Source organism: Bos indicus, chromosome 13 (assembly GCF_029378745.1).
Source record: "Bos indicus isolate NIAB-ARS_2022 breed Sahiwal x Tharparkar chromosome 13, NIAB-ARS_B.indTharparkar_mat_pri_1.0, whole genome shotgun sequence".
Taxonomy (NCBI): Eukaryota; Metazoa; Chordata; class Mammalia; order Artiodactyla; family Bovidae; genus Bos; species Bos indicus.
In genome coordinates this window covers 21,156,960-21,184,019 of record NC_091772.1, presented here as the reverse complement: position 1 = coordinate 21,184,019, position 27,060 = coordinate 21,156,960, and the positions used below count along the sequence as shown (strand labels likewise).

At 37.0% G+C, this 27,060-nt stretch overlaps 1 protein-coding gene across 1 annotated transcript in view; it reads right to left on the bottom strand.

Annotated features, from left to right (window-relative positions):
* MALRD1 (MAM and LDL receptor class A domain containing 1) overlaps positions 1 to 27,060 on the bottom strand; it is a 553,710-nt gene that overhangs the window by 76,585 nt on the left and 450,065 nt on the right. Inside the window, exon 36 of the mRNA XM_019971898.2 lies at positions 22,185 to 22,251. Within this exon, the coding sequence (XP_019827457.2) occupies positions 22,185 to 22,251 (67 nt within the window). The remainder of the gene's footprint in view (positions 1 to 22,184; positions 22,252 to 27,060) is intronic.

Below are 27,060 nucleotides of genomic sequence, written 5' to 3'. Positions count from 1 at the left end.
AGTTTCCATTGAGGTTTTTGAAAGACCTTATACACATTTATCTATTGAAATAACTGAAACAGACTTTTCCTCCTCCTTTTTCTTTTTTTTTTTAATTTTTAAACTTTACAATATTGTATTGGTTTTGCCAAATATCAAAATGAATCCGCCACAGGTATACATGTGTTCCCCATCCTGAACCCTCCTCACTCCTCCCTCCCCATACCATCCCTCTGGGTTGTCCCAGTGTGGAAACACCCTGCTGCTGCTGCTGCTGCTGCTGCTAAGTCGCTTCAGTCATGTCCGACTCTGTGCGACCCCATAAACAGCAGCCCACCAGGCTCCCCCGTCCCTGGGAGTCTCCAGGCAAGAACACTGGAGTGGCTTGTCATTTCCTTCTCCAATGCATGAAAGTGAAAAGTGAAAGTGAAGTCGCTCAGTCGTGTCTGACTCTTCGGGACCCCATGGACTGCAGCCCACCAGGCTCCTCTGTCCATGGGATACTGCAATGGGACTTCAGAAAATAGCAGCTGAGGAGAAGAATACAATGAAGCAGTATCCCCTTGTGGGCATCACATTCAATGATACATTTGACTTGAGGGGAGAGGAGGTGACTTGAGATGGTTTCATTTAATTGGCCCAGTTCTACTGTGAAAGTAAATAACCTCCATCTCCACTACTACCACCCCTGAAAAAAAAAAAACCCATATGTTCTTCCCTATGATATACAGACACAAAACCATACATTAACTCTGGAGGAAAAGAAATTCTAGGTTTAGTTAATGGTAACTCAAACTATATACTGTCTTGCTGAGTTAAAAACATGCAAATTATCTGAAAGTGATGCGGTGGTTAGCTGCTGGCCAGAGGTATATACATTGCAAATATGATCAGAGAAAATACTATTCATACTTTCTTATTTAATGCCTTCTGCCAGTGAAATAATTTGTATCTGCCATTTCTTACACGGATTTTATGATGGAAGACTAGAGCTATGTGCTCAGGTTCCTGTACACTCCAGGACTGGAACACTGAGATCTCAGTGATCCCTTCAGGGATACTGTGGAGTATCAAACTCAATTTTTAAGTGTTATTTATTTTTGCATCTTTGTCAAAATGTATGGTGAGAGCTGGAGAAAGCTTGTATGGTGGATAGACTTATTTTACAGGATTCTTACAGGGATCAAAGAGATGTGCTTGTTAAATTTGAACTACTTCATTTCAGCTAGTTCTAATCAAGACTATACAGAGATGACTACATCCTGCCAGCATTCTACAGACAAATGAGCACATGAGTTTCAACCATCTATGTACCACTGAAGTCTATTTGGTGATGTGATAGAAGTTTTTGTAAAATAAAAGCACAGTGCTGTGCTGTGCTGAGTCGTGTCCAACTCTTTGTGACCCCATGAACTGTAGCCTGCCAGGCTCCTTTGTCCACGGGAAGTCTTCAGGCAAGAATTACTGCTGCCACGCCCTCCTCCAGGGGATCTTCCCAACCCAGGGATCAAACTCATGTCTGCCTCATTGCAGGCAGATTCTTTACCATCTGAGCCACCAGGGAAGCCCAAGAATACTGGAGTGGGTAGTCTATCCCTTCTCCAGGGGATCTTTCTGAACCAGGAATCAAACTGGGGTCTCCTGCATTGCAGGCAGATTCTTCACCAGCCGAGCTACCAGGGAAGCCCAAAAAGTACAGTATGAAGACTAAATTTTTTTCTTTGCTACACATTTTTTTTTTTTTAAGGAGAACAATGTTACACATTTTTGACACTGTATTCATTTCTATATTTGAACTTCTGGACCATTTCTCCCCTTGACTTCCTAACTTTTACTTTGTGTATGGTTGTACTCTGTACGAGTTTGGAATGATTTTTTTTTTTCCTACCTAGATAAAGCAAAGTTTAAGAATTTAGTTTTCATGAGGCTTCAGTAAAGAAGAATAAATAATAATAATTTAAAAAACCCTACCCTTCCTGTTACTCTGGTCATCCTCATGACAAAAAGGAAGTTAAACTGTTTGCTGACATGTCTCTTATGGTTTGAGCCTGGGCTTCCTTTTCTAGGACTCCTGCCAAACACTCAGCTTCCACAGACAATCTTTTGTGGGAGGTGACCTCTTTGGAATCTAAGAGCAAAGGCTAAAAAAAAATGCCATAATAATTGCAAACAAACCCTAGTTCTGGTGAAGGATTGTTTGGTTCACATTCCTGAAGTAGCTGGAAATATACTTTCTGGAGAGTTTAGTAGAATATTAGTTCTCTTCTCTTGAAAACAACTCTTCTAGACACTCAAGTTCCAGTTTACTGTACCACCAATTTCCAAGTTAAAAAGGGTTAGGGTAAACTTTCACTCTTCCTTCTTTATTATCCATCATTCATATTTGATTAATTAGTTCTAAAATTTCTTTTCTAAGATGAATTTTCTGCTACTCCCTTAATGCAGTATCACTTGACTTTTAGATGAATGGTGTACCTGTACCTTTTTTTTTTTTTTTCCGTGTACCTGGCTTTTGCTTTACAATGTTATGCTGATTTCTGCCATACAACAACATGAATCAGTCATAATTATATATAGATCCCCTCTCTGTTGGGCCTCTCTCCCCTCCCCCATCTCACCCACATAACTTGCATGATTAATTTCAGTCTCTTTAAGTATTCTCTCCATTATCATTTTCACCTAACTTCTTGTCCTGTGGCTTTTACACACTTCACATATTTTCATGATCCATGCAAAGAAATCAATAGAAGGAAAAGTGTCCTTTGGCATATAGGACTAATCCATTGCCTTTGTTTAAACATTTAGTGTATAGATCCTTGATATTCCTTTTGTTGACTAAAACTTGCTTTAGGACTAAGTTTTTTTGCCTTCTCTCCTGCATTCTTCCATCTGTTAGTGATGTGGTCTTTCTCATACCAAGTGGTTTCTCTCTGGGAAAGTGATCTCAAATTTGTTTTGGAGATTTTATCTTGGCATACCAGTATTATGACTTCACCCCATGTGCCTACCTTGGCATGTAGCTGGTATGTTTGCTGATTCATTTCCTATTTATGGAAAGGAAATGGGACATTAACCTTCTGAAAACAGAATTTTGACCATATGACTAATGTGGTTATAAACCATCAATGACTCCCCTTTGACTCTGGATCTGGAACTAGGTTGACCTGATATCCAGTTTTGTCACCACTAGCACAGAGGCAAGCTCCTGAACCTCCTTAGGAATAAGTTACTTTATCTGCTAACAATTGATATATTCAGTTTCACTTTTGTGTTTAGAAGTAAACTTTTTCTACACTTTCTCTGCTTTGCCCTTATTCAATAGCAGAAGACACAGGAGATTCAGGTTCGATCCCTGGGTCAGGAAGAGTCCTTGGAGGAGAAAATAGCAACTCAATCCAGAATTCTTGCCTGGAAACATCCTATGGACAGAGGAGCCTGGTGGGCTACAATCCACTGGGTAGCAAAGAATCAGACATAGCAACTGAGCACGCACATACTCATAAAGTAAACTAAGTAGGATGGTTTTTCTACTTCTATTGTTTTTAGAGGTAATAGCTAATAAATTCATAGAAGGGCTTACCAACTTCTTGAATCACCGTTGTGTTGCACATCTACACTTTTCATTTGGGATAAAGTTTTCTCTTTGTTTAAATACTTACCAAGGAATTATTTGTTTTATTTGTTTGTTTTTGATTGCACTGGGTTTTCATTGTTTTGCATCGGCTTTCCTCTAGTTGCAGAGAGTGGGGGCTACTCTGTAGTTGCAGTGCGCAGGCTTGTCATTGCAGCGGCTTCCCTTTTGAGCACAGGCTCTGGAAGCACAGGCTTCAGCAGTTGGGGCGCATGGGCTTAGCTGCCTCAAGGCATGTGCTATCTTGCCAGACCAGGGATTGAACCCTTGCCCCTTGTATTGGCAGGCAGATTCTTAACCACTGGATCACCAGAGAAAACTTCTCTTTTATTAGAAAGCCTATGGATAATCAATATCCCTCTGACCATATCTTTATTTCACTCAGGCTTTATTTTTTTTCCCATAACTATATTTTATTATTATTATATATATTTTTTTACCAGAGCATGAAACGTCAATTTGACAATTATGTTCCCTCAGTATTTTCCCTCTGTTGTCATGTGGTGTCCTGAGACAAGTCCATGGTCAGTTTAATTGCTAAAACTTTATAAGTACTGTGTATCTTTTCTTCCAAATGCTTTAAAAATAGTCTCTTTTCCCTAAAATCCTGCAATTTTTCTATGACACATTAAGCGGTGGATTTGGGGTTTTTTGTTTTGTTTTTCCTTTGTGTGCTACATTTGAAGTCATAATTTTACTCAAATCAAAAATATTCGCAGCACCTTTTTTCTTTCAATATTGCTTTCCTAATATTCTATTTTTTTTTAAATGTTTCTAGAAATCACAACACTCTACAGATCACTCCCTTCTGTGCCCTTATCTGTGAAGAACCACTATGGATGACATCCTTATCTGTGGTCCTTGGTTGGCTTTCTGTCGGGTTCAGCCAAAGGGAGACAGAAGCTGGAGTTGGAAGGGTGGGAGAATGGAGAATTCAGATATATTTTATCTGTTTGTTTCCTCCAGTTTCTCTGACAGGCAGCTACTTCCTCAACTGCTATGAGGTCCTTTCCCCACGGTTCCAGCTCTGACTGGGCACTGGGCATCCATGTCCGCTCCATGTAGTCTTTCTACTGCTGCTAGTCTCCAGGAGTCTCACCATCCCTTGTCATTCCTTACACCTTGCCAATGCCTTCACTAAAGTAAGTATTCTTGGAAGTTTGTTATTTTAGCCATCTCGATTTGTCTTTTCTGATAGGCTCCTAATACCACTATACAATTATGAAGGGTAGTCATAATTCTAAATGATCTAATTCTAAATCCATTTAGATCTAATTCTAAATCCATTCTTCCTTTTCTTATACCTCACACTATTTCATATACTTGACCTTCAATAAATGATTAAGTTTTATATATTGTGATACATTACCATAAAAACAAACAAAAATATAGGCAAAATACTTGTCAGTATGGATACACAGTTGTTCCCTAGCGTGATTTGTCCTAGTGAAAAAAAAAATAACATAAAAAGAATATATTACACATCATCTATCAACATATATCTTTTTATGTATATAACTTGTATCCCTCCATAACCAATAGGAAAAGACAACACATTATAATTTACATTGTTACAGAGAAAATTCTTATTTTTTTTAGTTCCAAAAAATGGAAAAGAATAATATACATAAAGCCTCATTTTCTATGTTGAAGTCTTCATTCAAAGTAACACATTCTCATTCTGACACTCTAACAAGAGAACAGTACTTTTCAGTTTTATCTACAAAATGAAAAAAAAAGTAATTATTAGAAAATATTCTTATTCCAAACTTAGAATTCCCCACATACACTCCGAAGCATGCTACTTTAGTCCTCTACATTTTCAGATACTGGTGACACTAAAACACAAGTTTTGCTATGAAATGATCTTATATGTTTTCATTCTGAATCCTCAGGCAATAAATTCAAAAGGGATAAATTTCTCTTAATACCAAATACCTGTTCTCTCCTTTTATTTATTATTATTATTATTTTTTTTTTGCTGCACCTGCGGTATTTACTGCACTATATTTGTGTGGTCAGTCATGGCACACAGAGGGAATGAAAAGGCAAGAAGTTCAACACTATCATATTCTGCATAAAGTTATTTTTTCCATATTGTGTGTTGCTTTTTCTAGTGTTCATATGTCTGACTCACAATTCCTTCATGTTTCAATACACAGTAAATAGAAGGATAATATGGCCTTATAGATTTATAGCTTATATAAGATCTAGCCACTGATCATGAATAGAGGTCATTTAATCCTAAACTTAAAGACATAAACAAGTTCCATTACCTCTTTCTTCCTCCTGGTGCAACAAGGAAAATAAACAAAGTCTTTCTCTGAAGAATACAAAGGGATGCCCTACATCTCAGAGTTACAGATGGACAGCAGATTAAGGCAATCACACACATAAACCAGGGCTTTCAGAGGATAAGAAAAGTCCCACGGAGGTTTCAAAATTAAAATGCACTGAACTACTCAGATGTGTCAACATTTCACTAGGAAGAGGGACAAGTTCAAAAAGTTCTACCTCATTTGGTAGATTCTGCTTCTGTAAGGCAGAGATCAGACACCTAGCAACAGCACAAAGGAGTCTACTCTTGACATAGTTAAGCTCATGCTGGCTGAGCAGGAAGAAAAGCTATGTATGATCAGGGCAGAGCTGGAAGGCCTGCAGTTCCAGTGCCACTAGGGAGCCTGGTTTGGGAAATGGTGAAATTCCGTCAGAGGAATGCCTTTTTGCCAGCATTCTTTGAAGCTCAGGTCTCAGCACCTCTCTCCCATTCAGGGGACTGCACTGGACACATGCAGACACATCAACCTTGGCAAAGAAAGAACGGGTGTCACTTCCGACCCACGACTACCTCGTTAAAGCACCGGTGTGCATAGGCTAGGAAAAGTGAGGAAGTAAAAACTATGTCGATGAAGAGGAAACATTTTCTGACGTAGCTATTTTAGGGCTGGTGAAGCACTGAGCTTTTTCAAGACCCTGATCTTCACAATATAGACAGCTATCTCTTGTTCTGTCTTTTAAAGCCAGTCCTTTGGCACGGTAGATCCTGCCCCAGAAATAACCCACCACTTTTCTTCTAGGAGAAGAGAAATATCTACTTAACAGTCAGGTCAGACCAGAGACTTTGGAAAATATCTGGATCACAAATCTCTGTCAGCAATGACGAGTGAACAAAATCTGGGCCATGTGCTTCTTTGGAGGGCACCCTTTTGGGAAGAGTCCACACCACAGGTCATTCAGAAGGCAGTTGCATCAGATTGTCAAAGCAATGCTGTAGTCAGCTGTGAAAGTTTACAGGCTGGCAGGTGGGTGGGGGGTCTAAAAACTGGGCAATTAAGTGGCCCAGCACTTCACAAGGCTTGCTTTCTGGGAAAGGGTCAGAGAGGGAAAATGAGGTATTACTGGGCTTTTGATTTTCATGATTCTCTGGGCAAATGTGATCAGAGGAGAATGGAGCTCGAGGAGGGAGGTAGGGAGGGAGGCTTGGTAAGAGAGGTTATTTGTTTCATCGTCAGTTGCATTCCTGGCCTGCCTGGCCTGTCTGACTCGGCACAAGGCAGAAAGTGTGTAATGCTTTCTGACAACGGGGGAGGAAAACTCAGAGACAGGCACATCTTATCGCGGAGCTGCTGGTAAAAGCAGCCAGTTGGCTCTGCCTTTTACTGTAAAAGGTGTTATTCTTTTTAAAACATTGCAACCATTTCAAAGATCTTTTTGGAAAAAAATGCATTTCTGAGCTACAAGAGCAGTTCTTGTTAAAATAAAAATGCAGAAACTAAAATATGAAACTGTCCTTTTCTCCAGAGCCAGTCTCCTTCTACAGAGGTCACTGACAACCCTGAATGTGCTCATGCTCATGCTGCTATAAGCATTTGTTTTGTATTTTCACATACTTTCTGCCCGCCCTCCCTCACACAGGATTTTAATACACATATTATTGTGGAATCTGCACATTTTTACCTAACAACAAAGATACTTTTCTGTCAGGATTTATATTTAATTTAAAAATTGTTTTCAAAATAGTACTGGCAAAATACCCAACTCAACACACTTATCTATATTTTTTGTTAATATGACAGTGGGCTAGAGTCCTAGGATTGAGATGGCTGAGTTTAAGAATTCAGTTCAGTTCAGTTCAGTTCAGTCACTCAGTCGTGTCCGACTCTTTGCAACGCCATGAATTGCAGCACGCCAGGCCTCCCTGTCCATCACCAACTCCCGGAGTTCATTCAAACTAAGGTCCATCAAGTCGGTGATGCCATCCAGCCATCTCATCCTCTGTTGTCCCCTTCTCCTCCTGCTCCCAATCCCTCCCAGCATCAGGGTCTTTTCCAATGAGTCAACTCTTCGCATGAGGTGGCCAAAGTTTTGGAGTTTCAGCTTTAGCATCAGTCCTTCCAAAGAATACCCAGGACTGATCTCCTTTAGAAGAATATGGATATTAAAAATCTTGAATGGATATTGCCATTTTGTCTTTTCTACAAGTTTCTTTTCCTAAATGTTGTATGTATAATTTCCTAAATACACAAGTTATATTCCCATAATCTGTATAAAATAGGGTAAATATTTCTACCTTCTAGTAGATATTAGTTGTAGAAGGCAATGACACCCCACTCCAGTACTCTTGTCTGGAAAATCCCATGGATGGAGGAGCCTGGTGGGCTGCAGTCCATGGGGTCGCTAAGAGTCGGACACGACTGAGCGACTTCACTTTCACTTTGGTATATTGGAGAAGGAAATGGCAACCCACTCCAGTGTTCTTGCCTGGAGAATCCCGGGGACGGGGGAGCCTAGTGGGCTGCCATCTATGGGGTCACACAGAGTCAGACACAACTGAAATGACTTAGCAGCAGCAGTAGATATTAGTAGATAGTAGTAGTACTATCTTCTAGTACTATCGAGTAGTACTATCTACTATCTATCTAGTACTATCTACTAAAATGGTAGATATTACTAATTTTTTTTTGTCAATTTGATAGGTTAAATCAAAGTTTAAAAGGTTTAACTTTGTACTTTTTTATTAATGAGTGTTGAGTTTTTTCTGGTATGTGTTGAACATTTATATTCCTTTTTCTATGAATAATCTTTGTCTATCATTTATTGCATAATATGTATTGCTCTGAGGGGATACTACATATATTATAGCTAATCTCCATCTATGGTGTTTACTGCATATCTTTCTTGTGGCCTGCTATTGTATCTTTCACCATTACTGCAGTTTTATTTTTGTTTAGGAACCATCCATGCGGTCAAATTTCCAAACCTGTTCATCTTTTCTCTTATGGTTGTTGCTGCTGCTGCTGCTAAGTCACTTCAGTCGTGTCCGACTCTGTGTGACCCCATAGACGGCAGCCCACCAGGCTTCCCCGTCCCTGGGATGCTCCAGGCAAGAACACTGGAGTGGGTTGCCATTTCCTTCTCCAACGCATGAAAGTGAAGAGTGAAAGTGAAGTCGCTCAGTCATGTCCAACTCCCAGCAACCCCATGGGCTGCAGCCTACCAGGCTCCTCTGTCCATGGGATTTTCCAGACAAGAGTACTGGAGTGGGGTGCCATTGCCTTCTCCACTTACGGTTGCTAGTAAGCTTATAAATGACGTCCGTTCTTCAAGATTTTAAAATATTCTCTCATTGTATATTTTCTTTAATTATAAGTTTTCCCTATTTATACCTTTAACAAATCTTGGATTAGTTCATTTTACCCAGATTAGTTTCTGGCTATAATGTCAATAACAATTAATATTTTAAAATAAATGGCTAACCAATAGTCCTAACACCAATTATTACATAGTCCAACCCATCTACCCTCATCAACTTGAAATGCCACTGGCTTTATATTAATTCCATATAGCTATATCAACCTACTAGTAGACTCTTCGTTCTGTCCCAATAGTCTGTTTTGTGGTTTCTGTCCCTTCTCCACAATATTTATTACCAAGAACCTATAGCAAGCTTTAATATCAAGTGCAACAAATAGAAATCCCTCATTTTGTCTTTAAATATTATATTTCTTTTTCTAGTGAACATTAAGATCCATTGGTCTACTTCAGAAACAAACAAAATCTAAAACACTAAAAGTGTCCTTTGTTAATTATCATTTTTATATTATTGAATATTGCTAATTCCAGAAAGTAAGTTTGTTTTCTTTTCTTATCCATTTGATTAGGTCTTTGAGTATCCTTCATTTGTGCATGCAGTTCTCTTTATGTGGGTCTTCATCATTTGAGTGTAGGCCTGTATATATTATAATAACACTATTTCAGAATGGAGCTCTTTTTCTAATCATCTTGTTTAATTATTGTTCTTACTGGTGAAAAGGAAATTTAATTAGTCTTGCATTTTTATCGTGTATCTATCTACCTTGCTGAGCCCTTTTTATTATTCTAATAGTGCCACAGTTAATTTGCTTGACTTTCCTAGGCTGTGAGTATCTGCAATAATATTTGTGTTTCTACTTTTTTAATATGTTTAATTTTTACTTCTTTTTGCTTGTTCCTTCACTCAAACCTCTTGAGCAAATAGAATAATCTCAGACTCACCCCCCCTTTTTTTTTCTTATTCCTGGCTTTAAGGGAAAATACTTTCAGTTTTTAAAATAGATATACACATTTAAGTTTTTGGAGGAGAGGAACAACATCTTTGACATAAAATTTCTACTATGTCATTTAATCTAATCAACTTTAATATCTCTGTTTGGGCCTATTTTGGTGATTTATATTTTCCCATCAAGTGGTCTCTTCATGTGTTATTAATAGATATGAAAAGAAAAGCAACTGCATGGCCTTAAGCTTGCTACACAGAAAACATCTGAATGCTCTTTTTAAATTGACTTCTTGAAATTTTGAAATAATTTTCATTTACAAAGCATTCAAATGTTATTATAAATATATTTGTTAGTCCTTAGCACTTCAGTACTCTGTTTGGAAAAAAAAAAAAAAGAGGCCATGATCTTAAATTTTGATAATTTGTTCTATCTTCCACCAGTAAAGAATTGTTGTTGGTTGCTATGGAGATGATTTCAATGATGTTAAATAAGAAACTGGCAAACAGATTACCAGTGCTTCCCACTTAGATATGTTTTAAAAGTGTTCTTAAGTAAATAAAACAATTATGAATTATATATATTCAGCAATACAGAAGGTCTTTTCAATTCATAGCTCCATCATGGCAGAGAATGTTGGTTTCTTAGTGAATGCTCATTTCCCCTTCTCTTCAGAAAAAAATGAGGTAATTTATTCAAAGTCATGGAGTTAGTCAATGGTGAATGGAGTTCATACCCAAGCCCAGGTTGACCTCATTTTAGGGTCAAATTCCTGCCCTCTTTTGTACACTTCCTACAGGATATGGCTCATATGCATGTGGGTTCATGGAAATAGAGAGGAGTTTCTACAAGTTGGGACATAAAAAATTAAACTGGAGTTTTTCAGATAGTCACAGTGAGAAAGTGAAAAATGGGCAGAAAGGAACAACACGAAAACTTGTAAGAATAGAAGTGCACAGTGTGTTAAAGAACAGAAAACATGCAAATAAAACTTAGTTTTATAATTCCTTCAGGCATTTGAGTCAAATCTATACTCAATGAATCTGGCAATTATAGAATCATGAGTCACCAAGGCTTTCCTGGTCTTCCAGTGGCCAAGACTCTGTGCTCCCAGTGTTAGGGGCCCAGGTTTGATCCCTGGTCAGGCAACTAGATCCCACATAGAACAGTTAAAGATCCCACATGCTGAGACTCAGTGCAGTCAAATAAATTAATTAACTAATTAGAATAAAAATTTAAAAAAGACTCACGAGTCACCTAGTCAAATATCCAAAGAGGCAACATATCACAATGGTTGATAACTTAGGAGTAGAGACACTGGCCAGAAGACTATGGTTTAAGTCTTAACTCTATCACTTTCTTGGCCTTTGTCTTTAGGAAAATTACTCAATTTCATGGTCTCTTCTTACCTGCAAAATTAGACACCGTATCATCTACCCTATAGGTTCATGTGAAGGCCAAAGTCATGTCAGACACTTAAGAGGTATCTGACGTGTGACAGTAAGACACCTGATTTGTAACATTTGAATCAAATGAAAGAAAAGCCATATGATAATTCTAGCAACTATGACTATATATTCTCATTTTCCTTTAGCCTGCCCCAGGCAACACTTGTCCCACATCTGGTAGAAGGGACACCCCTTAATTGTTCTACATTCCAATTGTAGTCTGTTGTGTGAATGTACCATTGTTTATTCTGCCACACTCCTGTATGTCGGCATTTCGGTTGTTTCCAATATTTTGAAATTATAAAAAATGCTTACAGTGAGTAACTTTATGGACGTGCATTATCATAGTGCTGGAATTGTACCAAGAGTATAAATTCTAGAAGTGGAATTCTTAGGTTCAAGAAGTAAATGCATATGTAGTTTTGCTATATACTGCCAAATTCATTTCTATAAAAATTATACTGATTTGCATCTCCCCTAGCAAAGTGCTTGTTTCTTCACTTTCTTACCAACAGAATATGTTCCTCATTAGAGAGGCAGAGAATAGCATCTTAGTATGGTTTTATCTTTATCTCATGAATGAAGTTGAGATTTCTTCATATATTTAAGCATAATTTTGCATATTTTTTAACTAATCATGGTCTATTTTTAATATGATGTTTAGGCTTTGGCCATATTTTAAAATATTTAAGTATTAGGCAAATTTTCATTTTCCTGAGATATATGATACAAACATTTTCTCTCAGATTGACAGGTGTCTTCTGATGTTGCCTATGGTACTTTTTTATAACGTGCAAAATATTCCTTCTAACCACATTTGTACGTAGTCAAATTTATCAGTATTGTATTTTACTGTATTTGGACCTGTTTTTTTCTTATATCCAGATTATAGAGAAATTCACCATGTATGTAACTGGTTTAAAAAATCACCCTAGTATATGCATGGTTTCACTTTGAATTCTGATCTACCTGAAGTTTATTTTTATTTGTGTATGGTGTGAGGTATAGTTTTAATTTTTATCTGTTTTCCAAATAGCTAAGAAGTTGCCCCAACACTGATTCAAAGTCCATCCTGTTCTGAGACTGAGATGCTGTCATTAATATTTACTAAGTTCTCATACGCAGTTAAATGTATTTCTAGACTTTTTATTCTGTTAGTCTAAAATGTCTATAAAGTCTACTCTATTTGCTGTACTCAGTTCAGTTCAGTCGCTCAGTCGTGTCCGACTCTTTGCAACCCCATGAATCGCAGCACGCCAGGCCTCCCTGCCCATCACCAACTCCCGGAGTTCAATCAGACTCACATCCATCGAGTCAGTGAGGCCATCCAGCCATCTCATCCTCTGTCGTCCCCTTCTCCTCCTGCTCCCAATCCCTCCCAGCATCAGAGTCTTTTCCAATGAGTCAACTCTTTGCATGAGGTGGCCAAAGTACTGGAGTTTCAGCTTTAGCATCATTCCTTCCAAAGAAATCCCAGGGCTGATCTCCTTCAGAATGGACTGGTTGGATCTCCTTGCAGTCCAAGGGACTCACAAGAGTCTTCTCCAACACCACAGTTCAAAAGCATCAATTCTTCGGCACTCAGCTTTCTTCACCTCTCATCATATCCATACATGACCACAGGAAAAACCATAGCCTTGACTAGACGGACCTCTGTTGGCAAAGTAATGTCTCTGCTTTTGAATATGCTATCTAGGTTGGTCATAACTTTCCTTCCAAGGAGTAAGCGTCTTTTAATTTCATGGCTGCAGTCACCATCTGCAGTGATTTTGGAGCCCAGAAAAATAAAGTCTGACACTGTTTCCACTGTTTCCCCATCTATTTCCCATGAAGTGATGGGACCAGATGCCATGATCTTCGTCTTCTGAACTACCCTGCTTTAATAGTAAGGACTTTACTATCTTTGTACTAGTCGGTGTACTCAGCTTCTAGTAGCTTTTTTCAACAGTTAACTAGCTGTTAACTAGTTTTATTTTCCCATATGAACTTTATTATCAAATTATTTACCCCAATTTGTGGATATTTTTGTAGGGTTGTGTAAAATTCATAGACTGACCTAGGGACCAAGGTCCTTTAAGATGCTGAGTCAGCTACCCAGAGAAGGAAAATGTCTTTCTATCTGTTCAAGATTGTGGGGTTGATTTTATCATATGGATTGCTTTTTACTTTATTAAATTTATTCCTAAATATTTTATATTTTTGTTTTTATTATGAATAGGGTTTCCTTTTCCATTTTCCCTGAATTTTGTGTATATTGACTATTGATTTCTGAATGCTAATTTTATATCCTCCAAACTTACTTATGGAATTGTTTTCAATTTTTGAATTTTATTTATGATCAATTCTCTAAGGTTTTCCAGGTTTATTGTCATAATAATTTAAGTTCTTTTCTAGTGCTCAGGCTGCTTTTTTCCTTTTCTTTTTGGTCCAATTAAATTGACTGCCATCTCCCATACAAATTTAAATGTCAGTGAAGATAGTGGCCAAATTTCCTTGTTCCTGACATCTTATGGAAACACCTTGTGTGATTCTCAATTAAGATACTGACTTTATAAATAAAGAATTGATTCAAAATTTAAAATAAGAATTTCTTATCACATTAAGAAAGCATCAGTTGGATACCAATTCATATGTTCCTTAAGGCTTTTTTTAAAAACTCAGGAATGGATATTAAATTTTGTCAAAGACTTTTTTTTTTTTTAATTCTGGAGAAAATCCTAATAGGTTTCTTTGTCTCTCTGATTTCAGAAGTCTAATGCTTGACTGATCCCTTTTCCTTATTATTTGGTCTTTCTCCCTGCAGGTAATGAGAATATTTTTCTTTGGTTTAGAGCCTAAGGTTTTTACTAGGGTATATCTTGGAAATGCTGGGTTTGTGTCTGATTTCCCAGGTTGCTGACAAACTGTCATCTTACAGCTGTTCATCCTTTCATTACGTAAATTCAGGTCTTCTTTCATTTCTGAGTTTCTTGGATGATAGTTTTAAGTATTAATTTTGTTCTATTGTTTTGATTTCCTTCCTTAGGGACTCAAACTACAGTTGATCTTTGAACAACTTGAGGTATAGGGACTCCAACCCTTGCACAGTTGAAAATTTGTGTATAAATTTACAGTTGACCTGCTGTATCTGAAGTTCCACATCCCCAGATCCAATCAGTCATGAAATGTGGTATACTGTAGTACATATGTTTTTTAAAAATCTGTATATAAGTGAATTTGTAATCTGCATATAAGTTGTATGTACTTCAAATCCATGTTGTTCAAGGGTCAACTGTACATGCATGATTTTTGTCTTCCACTTCAATTACTTTCTCTTTGGTTCTTTTTACTTCATCTCACTTTCACTCCCTTGGTTATTTTCTCACTTTTGTTCAAAATTTCTTAATAAATTTAATTTTAATATATCCTTCCTTGAGAGAATTATATTTTAGTTTTTCTTTTTAAATTTCTTTTCTGAGTTCAATCAGTAATTTGATTCTTACTGTTGTGTTGTCCATTGTACTTTGGTTTTGTCTTTCTCAATTAAGATTTTTTTCCCTTATCTCTAAATGTTTTTTTTTTTTTTTTTTGACAATATTTAGGAGAAGACAATGCGAATCCACTCCAGTACTCTTGCCTGGAAAATTCTATGGATGGAGGCGCCTGGTTGAGAACTTTGAGTATTCTGTCTTTTGCTTCATATTACTTGTTTTTTCTTCTTTCCTGCCTTCCTTCTCCTTACTTTTCCTCTTCTTTTTATTTTTTGTGGGAAGAAGAATAGTGTTCATAAAGTGAACTTTTAAACAGTGGATTTGTAGGTATGAAAATTGCATTTACTCTTCATTTAAAGCCTAGGGTTGTAGATTTGCGGTAGCTTATAAGATTCCTAGTTTAAGAGCACCCTCTTCTGTCATTATAGCAAAGTAGAGTTTCTTCAATGGGTGATATTTATCTTTTTTGATATCCATTCTGTCCTATAAACTGGAGAGTCGTTACTTTTTAGTATAATGAGCACATCATAGGCTCACTCAATATTCTTCTTGCAGTCTACTTAGAAAACATTCAATAATTCCTTTGTGGTTGACGGTCTGAATTTTGCTGAGACCATATGCTCACCTGGGCTTCCCTGGTGATTCAGATGGTAAAGAGTCTGCCTGCAGTGCAGGAGACCTGGGTTTGATCCCTGGGTTTGGAAGATCTCCTGGGGAAGGAAATGGCAACCCACTCGAGTATTCTTGCCTGGAAAATCCCATGGATGGAGGGGCCTGGCAGGCTACAGTCCATGGGGTCACAAAGGGTCAGACACGACTGAGCGACTTCACTTTATATGCTTACCTCAATAACTTAAGAACATTCTTTAAAGTATTGATATTTTTTCCTTGAAACTTCAAAACTTTGCATGTATATCCATTTGTTCATCCTTCATTCAGTATATCACACAAATAGCTCTTATAACGTCAGGTATGAATTTGTTACTAGTCATGAGAAGATGTACAACAAACTCTGGAAAATTCTTAAAGAGATGGGAATACCAGACCACCTGACCTGCCACTCGATAAATCTGTATGCAGGTCAGGAAGCAACAGTTAGAACTGGACATGGAACAACAGACTGGTTCTAAATAGGAAAAGCAGTACGTCAAGGCTGTATATCGCCACCCTGCTTATTTAACTTATATGCAGAGTACATCGTGAGAAATGCTGGGCTGGATGAAGCACAAGCTAGAATCAAGATTGCTGGGAGAAACATCAATAACCTCAGATATGCAGATGACACCACCCTTTGGTAGAAAGCGAAGAACAACTAAAGAGCCTCTTGATGAAAGTGAAAGAGGAGAGTGAAAAATCTGGCTTATAACTCAACATTCAGAAAACTAAGATCATGGCATCTGGTCCCATCACCTCATGGCAAATAGATGGGGAAATAGTGGAAACAGTGAGAGACTATTTCTTGGGGCTCCAAAATCACTGCAGATGGTGACTGCAGCCATGAAATTAAGACACTTGCTCCTTGGAAGAAGAGTTATTACCAACCTAGACAGCATATTAAAAAGCAGAGACATTACTTTTCCATCAAAGGTCCATCTAGTCAAGGCTATGGTTTTTCTAGTAGTCATATATGGATGTGAGAGTTGGACTATAAAGAAAGCTGAGTGCTGAAGAATTGATGCTTTTGAACTGTGGTGTTGGGGAAGACTGTTGAGAGTCCCTTAGACTGCAAGGAGACCCAACCAGTCCATCCTAAAGGAGGTCGGTGCTGAATATTCATCCTGAGATCGGTCCTGATGCTGAAGCTGAAACTCCAATACTTTGGCCACCTGATTCGAAGAACTCACTCTTTGGAAAAGACCCTGATGCTGGAAAAGACTGAAGGCAGGAGGAGAAGGGGATGACAGAGGATGAGATGGTTGGATGGCATCATCGACTCAATGGACATGAGTTTGAGTAAACTCTGGGAGTTGGCGATGGACAGGGAGGCTTGGGATGCTGCAGTCCATGGGGTCACAAAGAGTCAGACATGACTGAGTGACTGAACTGAACTGATGAAAAGGTACAAAAAACATGACTTTTATTTTCTATTTTGGTCTTCAAAATTTTTGCCCACACTCTCTAAAAGAATTTTTGAAAATTTTTGAATTTCCTTTAAGTCAAAGTTATTATTTTTTTTTAATCTTAACTTTAAGCAATTTCAAATTAAAACTCTTAGACCACTTTTTTCAAATGTTGTCATTGAAATGTAAATATCATGGTGATTGGATACACATTGGTGGTGGTTTAGTCTCTAAGTTGTGTCTGACTCTTGGCGACCTCATGGACTGTGGCCTGCCAGGCTCTTCTGTCCATGGGGATTCTCTAGACAAAAATACTAGGGTGGGTTGCCATTTCCTTCTCCAGGAGATCTTCACAACTCAGGGATTGAATCCAGGTGGCCTGCACTGCAGGCCGTTTCCTTACCAACTTAGCTATGAGGGAAGCCCTGGATACACATTATCTTCCAACAAAATATACATGAAGAAGTTTGCCTTTAATGGTTAGAATTTTTAATAGCTCCTTTTCCTCATTGAACTAATATTTTGATTTTCCTTGCCAACTGATTTTTATTGTTCATATTGCAAACTTTTTTATCACAAAGCTTTGTTTTCAAACTTTCCTGCAACAAATATGTAATTTATTTTTTTAAATTGTCTGTGATCATAACTAAGATTTTATCCTTATATATAAAACTTATAAAAATTAGGAAAAGCAAATTTTGGTGGTCATAAAAAATGAAATTGCATTGGAAATGTATTTCTTAATAGGATAGATAGGTTTTAAATAGGTAATGAAGTAAAACAAAGACTTGTAAAATAACACATACTTATAGAGTCAATAGAGGAGCATAGAAGGAGCAATGAGTCATTTTACTTGGTTGGTATGGGAAAGGATATTCAAAGAAAATGCCATTTATATTGGATCTTAAGTATTAAAAAGTATCATTTGGGAAAATAAGGCAGAAAAAGAAAACTTGAGGCAGAAGTAACAGCGTGTGCGAAGTGTGGAGGAAGAGAAGATGCCCTGTTGAGGCAAAAGATCTTTTTGGACATGTTATATTTGTGATGCCTATTAGATATGAAGTCTGATGTCTTCTTGGCAGCTGAATTTAAGAATGTAGAATTTGGTAGGATAGGTTTGAACTGCTAATACACTATTCAAAGTCAATAAATTAACTGAAGCTTAGATGAGATCATATGGTAAGTGAAAGTAGGCAGAAAAGAGAAGAATTTCAAGCCCTGAGTATTGGAGCACTCCAATATTACAAGAAGGAGAAGGAACTAGTAAAGCAAAGTGAGAGTGATGGCCAGTGATATCTCAGAAACCAGAAAAAGAAAAGCGGTAATTCACTCTCACATACTGCCACAGAGAGAAGATGAGAAAAGAGAAATTATCATTTTTATTGTCTTTAAAATTCCAGGTTAAAATGCATTTCTAACCTAAGGGCTTCCTAGAAATGGTATTCAAAATTTCCAAAAAGGTGTTTATTTTCTTTTGTCATCCTTCTATTTTTTTTTTTTTTTTTCCTTTTGGGTATCTAGAAACTGCTGCTTTCTATATTTTGTTACTAGGTCATTTGCTACATAGGGATTTTTGTCTGTTGTAACTTTGAGAGTGCATCATTTTAATTTAGCAATATAATCTTTTAAAAATGTGCTTATACTATAATTTTGTGGGGTTTTGATATTAAAGTTACCACTGTGTATTTTTTTATTCATTTGTCAAATCATTTTTTTCTTGCCTTTTTTCAGTTCTTCTTCTAAATATATTTTTGTTTAAAATTAAATATATGTGAAATAAAAATATAACATATAATGTTCATAAAATATATGAAATAAATATGTACATAGTAAACTTCCGTATATGTATGTAATTGTATAAATACTTTAAATTTAATGCTGTTTCCTATTTCTCTCTCTTAGCCTGGCTAACTTGATTTTCTTTTCTTTCTTGTAACTTCTTTCCTGCCCTCCATATTAAATTGGAATTTATATTACACAGCTCACTCTTTTTTCTAATAAACATGTTGGTATACTGAAATAATATAATAATCAAGCCTCCTCAGGTGAAGAATAATTTACATCTTTTGGCTCATGGTTTGCTTCCTAAGTCATTGAACATGCCAAGCTACTAGTATTTCTCAGTAATGGGAAACCATGGTTCACCTTGTAGCTTCTGATCTTGTGAATAATTACAAGCTCCTAGCAATACGAATGACCTTATACAGTCTCTTTCCTCTAGGATTGTAGGTTAAACCTGAAGGTCCTTTCTCACAGATTCCAAGAGGAAGTTCAAAGGCTTTTCTGACAAGTTTCCTCAGGAAACCATGAAATTCTTGTATCCACAGTGGCCTGAATGAGAGATGGGCTTTGGACTTCTGTCCTTATTTCTTTGGGTGAGAATGACAATGAATTCCCACTCTTGGGAATGAGAGAATGGGGCTTGATATAAAGCCAACACCTTTCCACAGTACCCTAGAGTTACTCTAAAACTGTATTCTAGAGCTGTCTTCATTTAACCTTATATCCAAAAATGAATACTTGTATGTGACAAATGAACTGGATTCTAAATTTAACTGGAAATGAATCTGGCACTAAGTGCCATCAGAAATAATTTACGTTGTTATTTGGCATTACAGAAAGACACATTATGCTTAAAATAAGGAAATGTACAAGAATAAGTCAAAGGATGGGTATTGCAAGATAACTGTGAAACAAAATACTTAAGAACCAAACAACTAGTAATAGGATTAATGGGGTTAATAAATGATGACAAGCCCATATATTGAATACTATATACTACACAGTATAAAATAGTGGCATAGTAATAATAATGGGTAGCATTCCTATAACGTCTTATGTGTCAGGCTTTGTGCAGAATGTCTTACGTATATTAACCCCTTTAAATCTCTTAATGGCTCTAGGAGGCTGTATGAGTGCACTTATTTTCTCCATTTTAACAAAGAAGAAGCTAAAACAGTCAGATTAATGGATTCACCCAATAATACACAGCCAGTAAGTGGTAGATCTAGAGCTATGTTGACTGATGTGGAAGAACAGCATGATTTTTCATGAGAAGATTACAAATAAAACACACATACACAGTACAAAGTGTATTGTAAAGTGTAATTCACATTTCTGTAAGAAATAAATGTGTGCTTGTGTGTGTGTGTGAAAAGAAAGCCATGTGGATATAAGCCATACTACTCAAGAGGAGGATTTAGGTGTTGGGATTTCTACTTTTGCCTCATACGCTATTTTATGCTTTTAAAAAACTTTATTACAATACATGTGTCACTTCTGAAGTTCACCATTTAAAGAAATAAAAATTTGAATGAAAAGGCTACCATATTATACTACCAAAAAAATGTTTAAAAGTCATATTTTTCACCCCTATGGAGCAGATAGCCCTCAGACCAGTTGTTTATATTGATGGTAATTACAGTTAGCTAGCTATTTGAAAAGTATTATTTATTATGAAAAGTAACATAATAAAATACTTCATTGGCTTTCTAGTTAGTGAATTCCTTTATATTGCATTGACCAAAAACTTCATGCGGGTTTTTTCCATAAGATCTTATGAAAAATCCGAACAAAGTTTTGGGCCAACTCAATACATTTTGCTGCATAAGTTTCCTTTCTTTAGTCTAGCTCTCTCTCAGTCCTCTCGTCATATCTTCTCCCCCCACATCAGAGTTTCCTCACTTGAGAGAAACAAGTTTCAAACATCACCATCTGGATTTCAATTTTTAAAGTTTATTTAAGTACACGAGGATGTTGCCAAGAACGCAAAGTCTTTGCTTGCTTAGCTGAGACTAACTACATTTGGGAGATTTTGTCTAACCATCAGGGTTAGAAAAGAGAAAAACTGGAACCTCCTTATTGTAAACAGTTGACACTAAACATTACCCACTCAGATGATGATCAATAAATATTTATGCCATCATTCTCAATTTCTTCCACAAGATTTTTAGAAATTAGTAATATGTATCCTGTATTTCCACGAAGTCATAATTTGCAGAAAACTAATTTCCATGGAAACTGATACAGGGAAAAGCATAATTTTCCTAAGATGTTGTGAGTTAAATTATGTAGTGAATCTGAGAGTCAAAAACTTTTGAGAAACACATTAATATTTCTGTTTCAACAATGTTAAAATAGTGTAGTATTTCATCATAAAAATTTTTGTTGTTCTCCTTGGTAGACATGTTTGCTTTCTTATAAAGTGATAAATGAATTTTTCTAAAATATGAATGTTGACTCAGAAGGATATAAGAATTTAAACAACTATTAATGAGTTTTTCCAGATATTAATACTTTTGTGTGCTTTGTTATGACTTGAGTGTCAACCTGAAACCATTTCTCTAATAAGCAAAGTAATATATACACTGGTCTGTTAGAATAAAAAATCATAAACACAAATATAATGGAATATGTGTCATTTCCTTTAGAATTTATGAAACTGTTTTGCATGATATTCCCGAAAGGGTGAGAGACAGAAATTTAAGCCATCTTTTTGATAGGCAATATAAATAATTCCCAGAAGAAATCACAAGAACTGTTTTGATTATTTTTGCTTTAACTATGCAAATGTATTCCTTATCTGCACCTTAACTGTATCTACTCATAAACATCCATTGAATAAACCAGAAAAAGGTTTTACTTATGAATTAATTTCATTCTTGTCTTGTTAGAAAAGAAAAATATAGACCATGAAATAAAAAGGGAGATGGGAAATATAGACACTAAGTTTATTTGAAATAGGGTGATACCTATATGAAATCTTTTTATAACCTGATATAAAAATCAAAAACAAGAATAATGAATATTATTAAAACTATATATCCCATACAATATAAAATGAATGTTGAGAGATATAAAATCATGTGAAATCATTGATATTTTCCTAAATATCAAATATTCCTTTCTCACACTCAAATGGATAAATATTAATACTGCCATTATTCACTGTTTTTACCTGAATAACCACATGTTCATTATGTTCTCTTAGATCAGCCTCAAGAAAAACAAGATGACTATAATAAATGTTTAAAAAAATTTAAAAAGGCAATTATTCTTACCGACACACTGGACCGTTTTTCTCCACCACACAAGTCCCACCATTTCTGCAGTAACCTCTTGGACACTCTAAAAAGAAGCAACCCCAAACCCACAATTAATTATAAATATTACCAGGAAGAAGGAAGACATATTACTATTAATCAAGACATTAAATCTAATCATGGAGAATAAATTGCTTCCTACCATCTAAAAGCACAAGAATTTGTTTAGGCTACTTTCCCGTACCCCCAAATTTGTTCAATGCTCCCCATGGCTCTGGATGTGTTCATTCCTTATACATGCCCTGTGCTTGGTCCTAAGACTTTCTTTCCCCACAGATTAGGTACAATCTACTTATTTAGGAGGTCTGTAAGACATCTGTGTGATTATACTGAAACATTTTCTATACTGAAACATTTCTTCAGTTCCACACATCAGTCACTATATCATGGCAGATGAATGCTTCGCATGGGTGACTGTCATTTTGATAAAATGTCACTCATACACAGACTCTTGTCCTACCCTCCATGTTTGTGACAGATGTCAACGCAGCTCAAATGGATCCTCACCACCCTGAACCTGCTTAGTTTGCTGCTTGTATCATTCCTGAGTTCTAGGTTAGCATGAACATTTATTTTCAAAGATGGTTTGTTTATAAGTTAAAAAGAAGCTAAATAGTTTCATGCAGAAGAGGTTAGTGTTGCTCTCCCAAATACACTACGATGTGTAAGACAGGTAGCTAGTGGGAGGCTTCTGTATAGCAGAGCTTTAGCCCGGTGTGCTCTGTGATAACCTAGAGGGACGGGCTGGGGGCTGGGGGTGGGAGACTCAGGGGGGATATATGTATGCATAATAGCTGATTCACATTGCTGTCCAGCAGAAACTAATACAACAGTGTAAAGCAATTATACTCCAATAAAAAAAGAAGTGGTTAGTGATTTCAGCTCTTTCCTTTACCCTGTCTCCTTGTATTGTCACTACACGATCCCAATCCATTGCAACTTGCCCATTTCCCTGCTCACATGGCTGTTACGGCTGAGGGTACTGGAGCCAGACCACCTGAGTTGAAATCTCAGCTCAGGCTATTAGCTGTGTGATTCACAGCAAGGTAGTTAATCTCTCTGTGCCTCAGGTTTATCCCTGTTAAACAGGCTTAATAATAGTACCTATCCCATAGGGCTGTTGAGAATGTTAATAGAACATCAGGATCATAATATGTGTTTAAGAAATGTTGATCTAAAAATTATATAGGCACAGCCTCTGCTCTCATTGACCTTCCAGCTTCATAGAGGATGTAAAAAGTTACTAGGGAATTAAAATATGGCATTAAAAGTAACCTACTTTGTAATGAATGTAACAAGGGTAATGGGGACACCAAGGAGAGAATCTAAGTCAAATTTGACCAACAAGGAAAAGCTCCAGAAGAGCTTTTATTTGGATAGGGGTGTGTGTGTGTGTGTGTGTGTGTGTGAAGGTAAACATAAAGACACAATGGTCTGAGAAGAGATTGTGATGTATTTGAGAAACTGAGGGATGTTCCACCAGACTGGGTTGTTGATAATACAAAGTATGAGAGAAGGTCATAGACACACAGGGACCAGATTATCTGGGCTCAGTGAGTTTAAACTTTATCATAAGAAGCTACGATCTTAAGAAGGGAAGTGGTATGGCTTATGCTTTAGAAAGATAATTCTGGCTACAGAGTTTACAGTCAACAGAAGGGCAAAAGCAAAAAATCTGGGTGTATGTCACAATCCAGGAATGCCTGAATGAAAGAGATGGGATGGAAACATTCAGAGTTGTGGGGATTTATGAGATATTTAAATATTGGGACTGAAACATTTTGGGAAAGTCAAGGATGATATTCAAATTTCCTACTGGGCTACTTGATGGCTTGATTCCTTGAGTTGTGGAATTTATGGGGAAGGAAGATTTTAAAGGGAATGATGATGCTGTGTTTTAGGTGCCTAAGGGACATCCAAATGGAAGTATTTAGTGGGTAGATTTGTAGGTCTGAAGAAAGGTGAAATACTAACACAGATAGAGAAACCATTTATTTACTTGGGCAGAGGAAGGTTGATGTTCATGAGGCATAGCAGAAAAGTAAAGAGGAGAAATAGAGACATTATGTAGGTATTATCCAATGAAGGAAACCATGAGTCTAAAGAGTCAGATTGTCAGGTCAGTCACTGAAAGTCCAGAAGGGGCTGGTAGAGGCATTTGAAAAGAAGAAAACAGGGAAGAAGAAAGGTTGCCTTCTGGGAACAAACTTGAAATATACCATGTGTTTGGTATACATTTCATTTCAAAACTTTTAAGTGTCTTGCTTTTCCAGGGATATATTTCCTGTCTTGCCTTCCCCACATCCTCCTGTGTAACTTCAAGAGGAAAGTGCAGGGCTGGAAATGAGCATAAAGAGCTGCCCCCCTCAGGCATTGAAGGCAGACTTGACTGAACAGAGCAGATGTGAAATTTCCTTCATAAATAAGAAATTAGCTGGTCTGACGAAAAACACCCATCAATTTGATAGAGAATAAATAGATATATACCTTGTTAGATTAACCATTTTATTATTATTTTTTGTCTTAGGGACAATTTAATCTTCCTCAAGTAAGAGCTGTGTTTTAATACTAAAAAAAAAATAAAATGTCTGATACTCCACAGTATCAACATATAATACACAGCTGCAGATTTTTTCTAGAGTTATTAAAATTTGCTTTGATGCTTGCTTTACATCAGAATGACTTTGTGGGAATCTAAATATGTATTTTCTTGCACAAGAGAGTGGAGCACAGCAGAAAGAACACAGGCATCGGCTGCAATAAAGAGTGAATCCCCGTGTCTGAGTGAACAAAGATTTCTAGATTATCTCTGTGAGAAGTTTTTCTAAGTTTTGGCCTTAAAACCAAGTTCTTTATAAAGATAATGGGCAGAAATAGTACAAGCAATTTCATTTTTAATTTATTCAAAACAATTTACAGCAGAGAGAAGAGAGTGAAATGGGGAAAAACATGGACACCAGATAGTAATGAAGATACAAAAAATATTTAGTAGATAAATGAATAGTTCGGAGCTAGAAATCCATAAGCTGGATGTTAGAATTAGCAACACAAATATCTCACTGCCTTGTACCCTCTTGAGTTGTTTATCATAACCATGTGTCTGGAAGCCTGTACAACTCACTGTTACCTATGTGGAAATACCATTCTGGAAAGGATTCACATTCAATCTCACTCTCACGCATGACTTTGGATAAGCAGAAAACACATATAAGTTGGATAAGTGATGAGTACAAAAACAAAAGTAACTTTTAAGCTTCAGTTCAGTTCAGTTGCTCAGTCGTGTCCTAGTCTTTGCGACCCCATGAACTGTAGCACGCCAGGCCTCCCTGTCCATCACCAACTCCCGGAGTTCACTCAAACTCACATCCATCGAGTCGGTGATGCCATCCAGCCATCTCATCCTGTATCGTCCCCTTCTCCTCCTTCCCCCAATCCCTCCCAGCATCAGAGTCTTTTCCAATGAGTCAACTCTTTACATGAGCTGGCCAAAGTACTGGAGTTTCAGCTTTTAAGCTTAAATCTAAATAATCTGCAATTAGGCACACACACAAATATATATTTATATAAAATATTTTTACACATATATTTATAAAATATGCATATGTAATATATCTGTATATAATATTTGGGCTTCCCTGGTGGCTCAGCTAGTACAGAATCCACCTGCCATGTGGGAGACCTGGGTCCAATCCCTGGGTTGGGAAGATTCCTCAGAGACCCACTCTAGTATTCTGGCCTGGAGAATTCCATGGACTGTACAGCCCATGAGGTCCCAAAGAGTGAGACATGACTGACTTTCACTTTCACTTTTCACTTTATATAATATTTATATATAATATAATCATATGTCTTTATATTTATATTTCATTTATATATTTTTTTCCCTTCTCAGTTACATGGAAACTATAGTGATGACTATTCTTTGGTGGACTATAGGGAAGACTGACAATCACGTAAGTCCTGGTTTTCCCTTTTTGATACATGACTTAGTTAATGATTTATGGATTGTTGTTGGGTTAGGTATTTCAGGTATAAAGTTCTTTATGTTTAAAATGAAGATGACCTTCTTTTATAGGACTTCTGGGAGGATAAATTGGAAGGACTGATGCTGAAGTTCCAATACTTTGGCCAACTGATGCGAAGAACTGACTCATTGGAAAGGACCCTGATGCTGGGAAAGATTGAAGGCAGGAGGAGAACAGGACCACAGAGGATGAGATGGATGGATGGCATCACCGACTCAATGGACGTGGGTTCAAGCAAACTCCAGGAGTTGGTGATGGACAGAGAAGCCTGGTGTGCTGCAGTCCATGGGATCACAAAGAGTCGGACATGACTGAGTGACTGAACTGAACGTTTTTATAGCAGTGAATGGTATGAATAAAGTATTAAATGACTGTTCTCATCCATTTCTCCATATTTGGTGTTCTTTTTTTTTAATGATACAATTTATTTCTTTATCTGGCTCTCGTGGGTCTTAGTTGCCACACACAGGATCTTCAATCTTCGTTGCGGCATGCCGGATCCTTAATTGGGGCATGTGGGATCTAGTTCCCTAACCAGGAATCAAACTTGAGTCCTCTGCTTTGGGAGCATGGAGTCTTGGCCACTGGACCACAAGGGAAGTCCTATTTGGGGGTTCTTTGAGTTTACCATGGAACTTAATTTCTATTACCACTGCTCTCCCTAATTCTCTTATTTTCCTTCTATCATCAAGATCACCATCTCACTACCATTTACAGAAGACCTGCTCTATCAGAGACATACAGCAAGAGTCCCAAGAATTTTATTGATGTTACTTCATTTAATCCTCACAGCATTAAGTGCTATATCC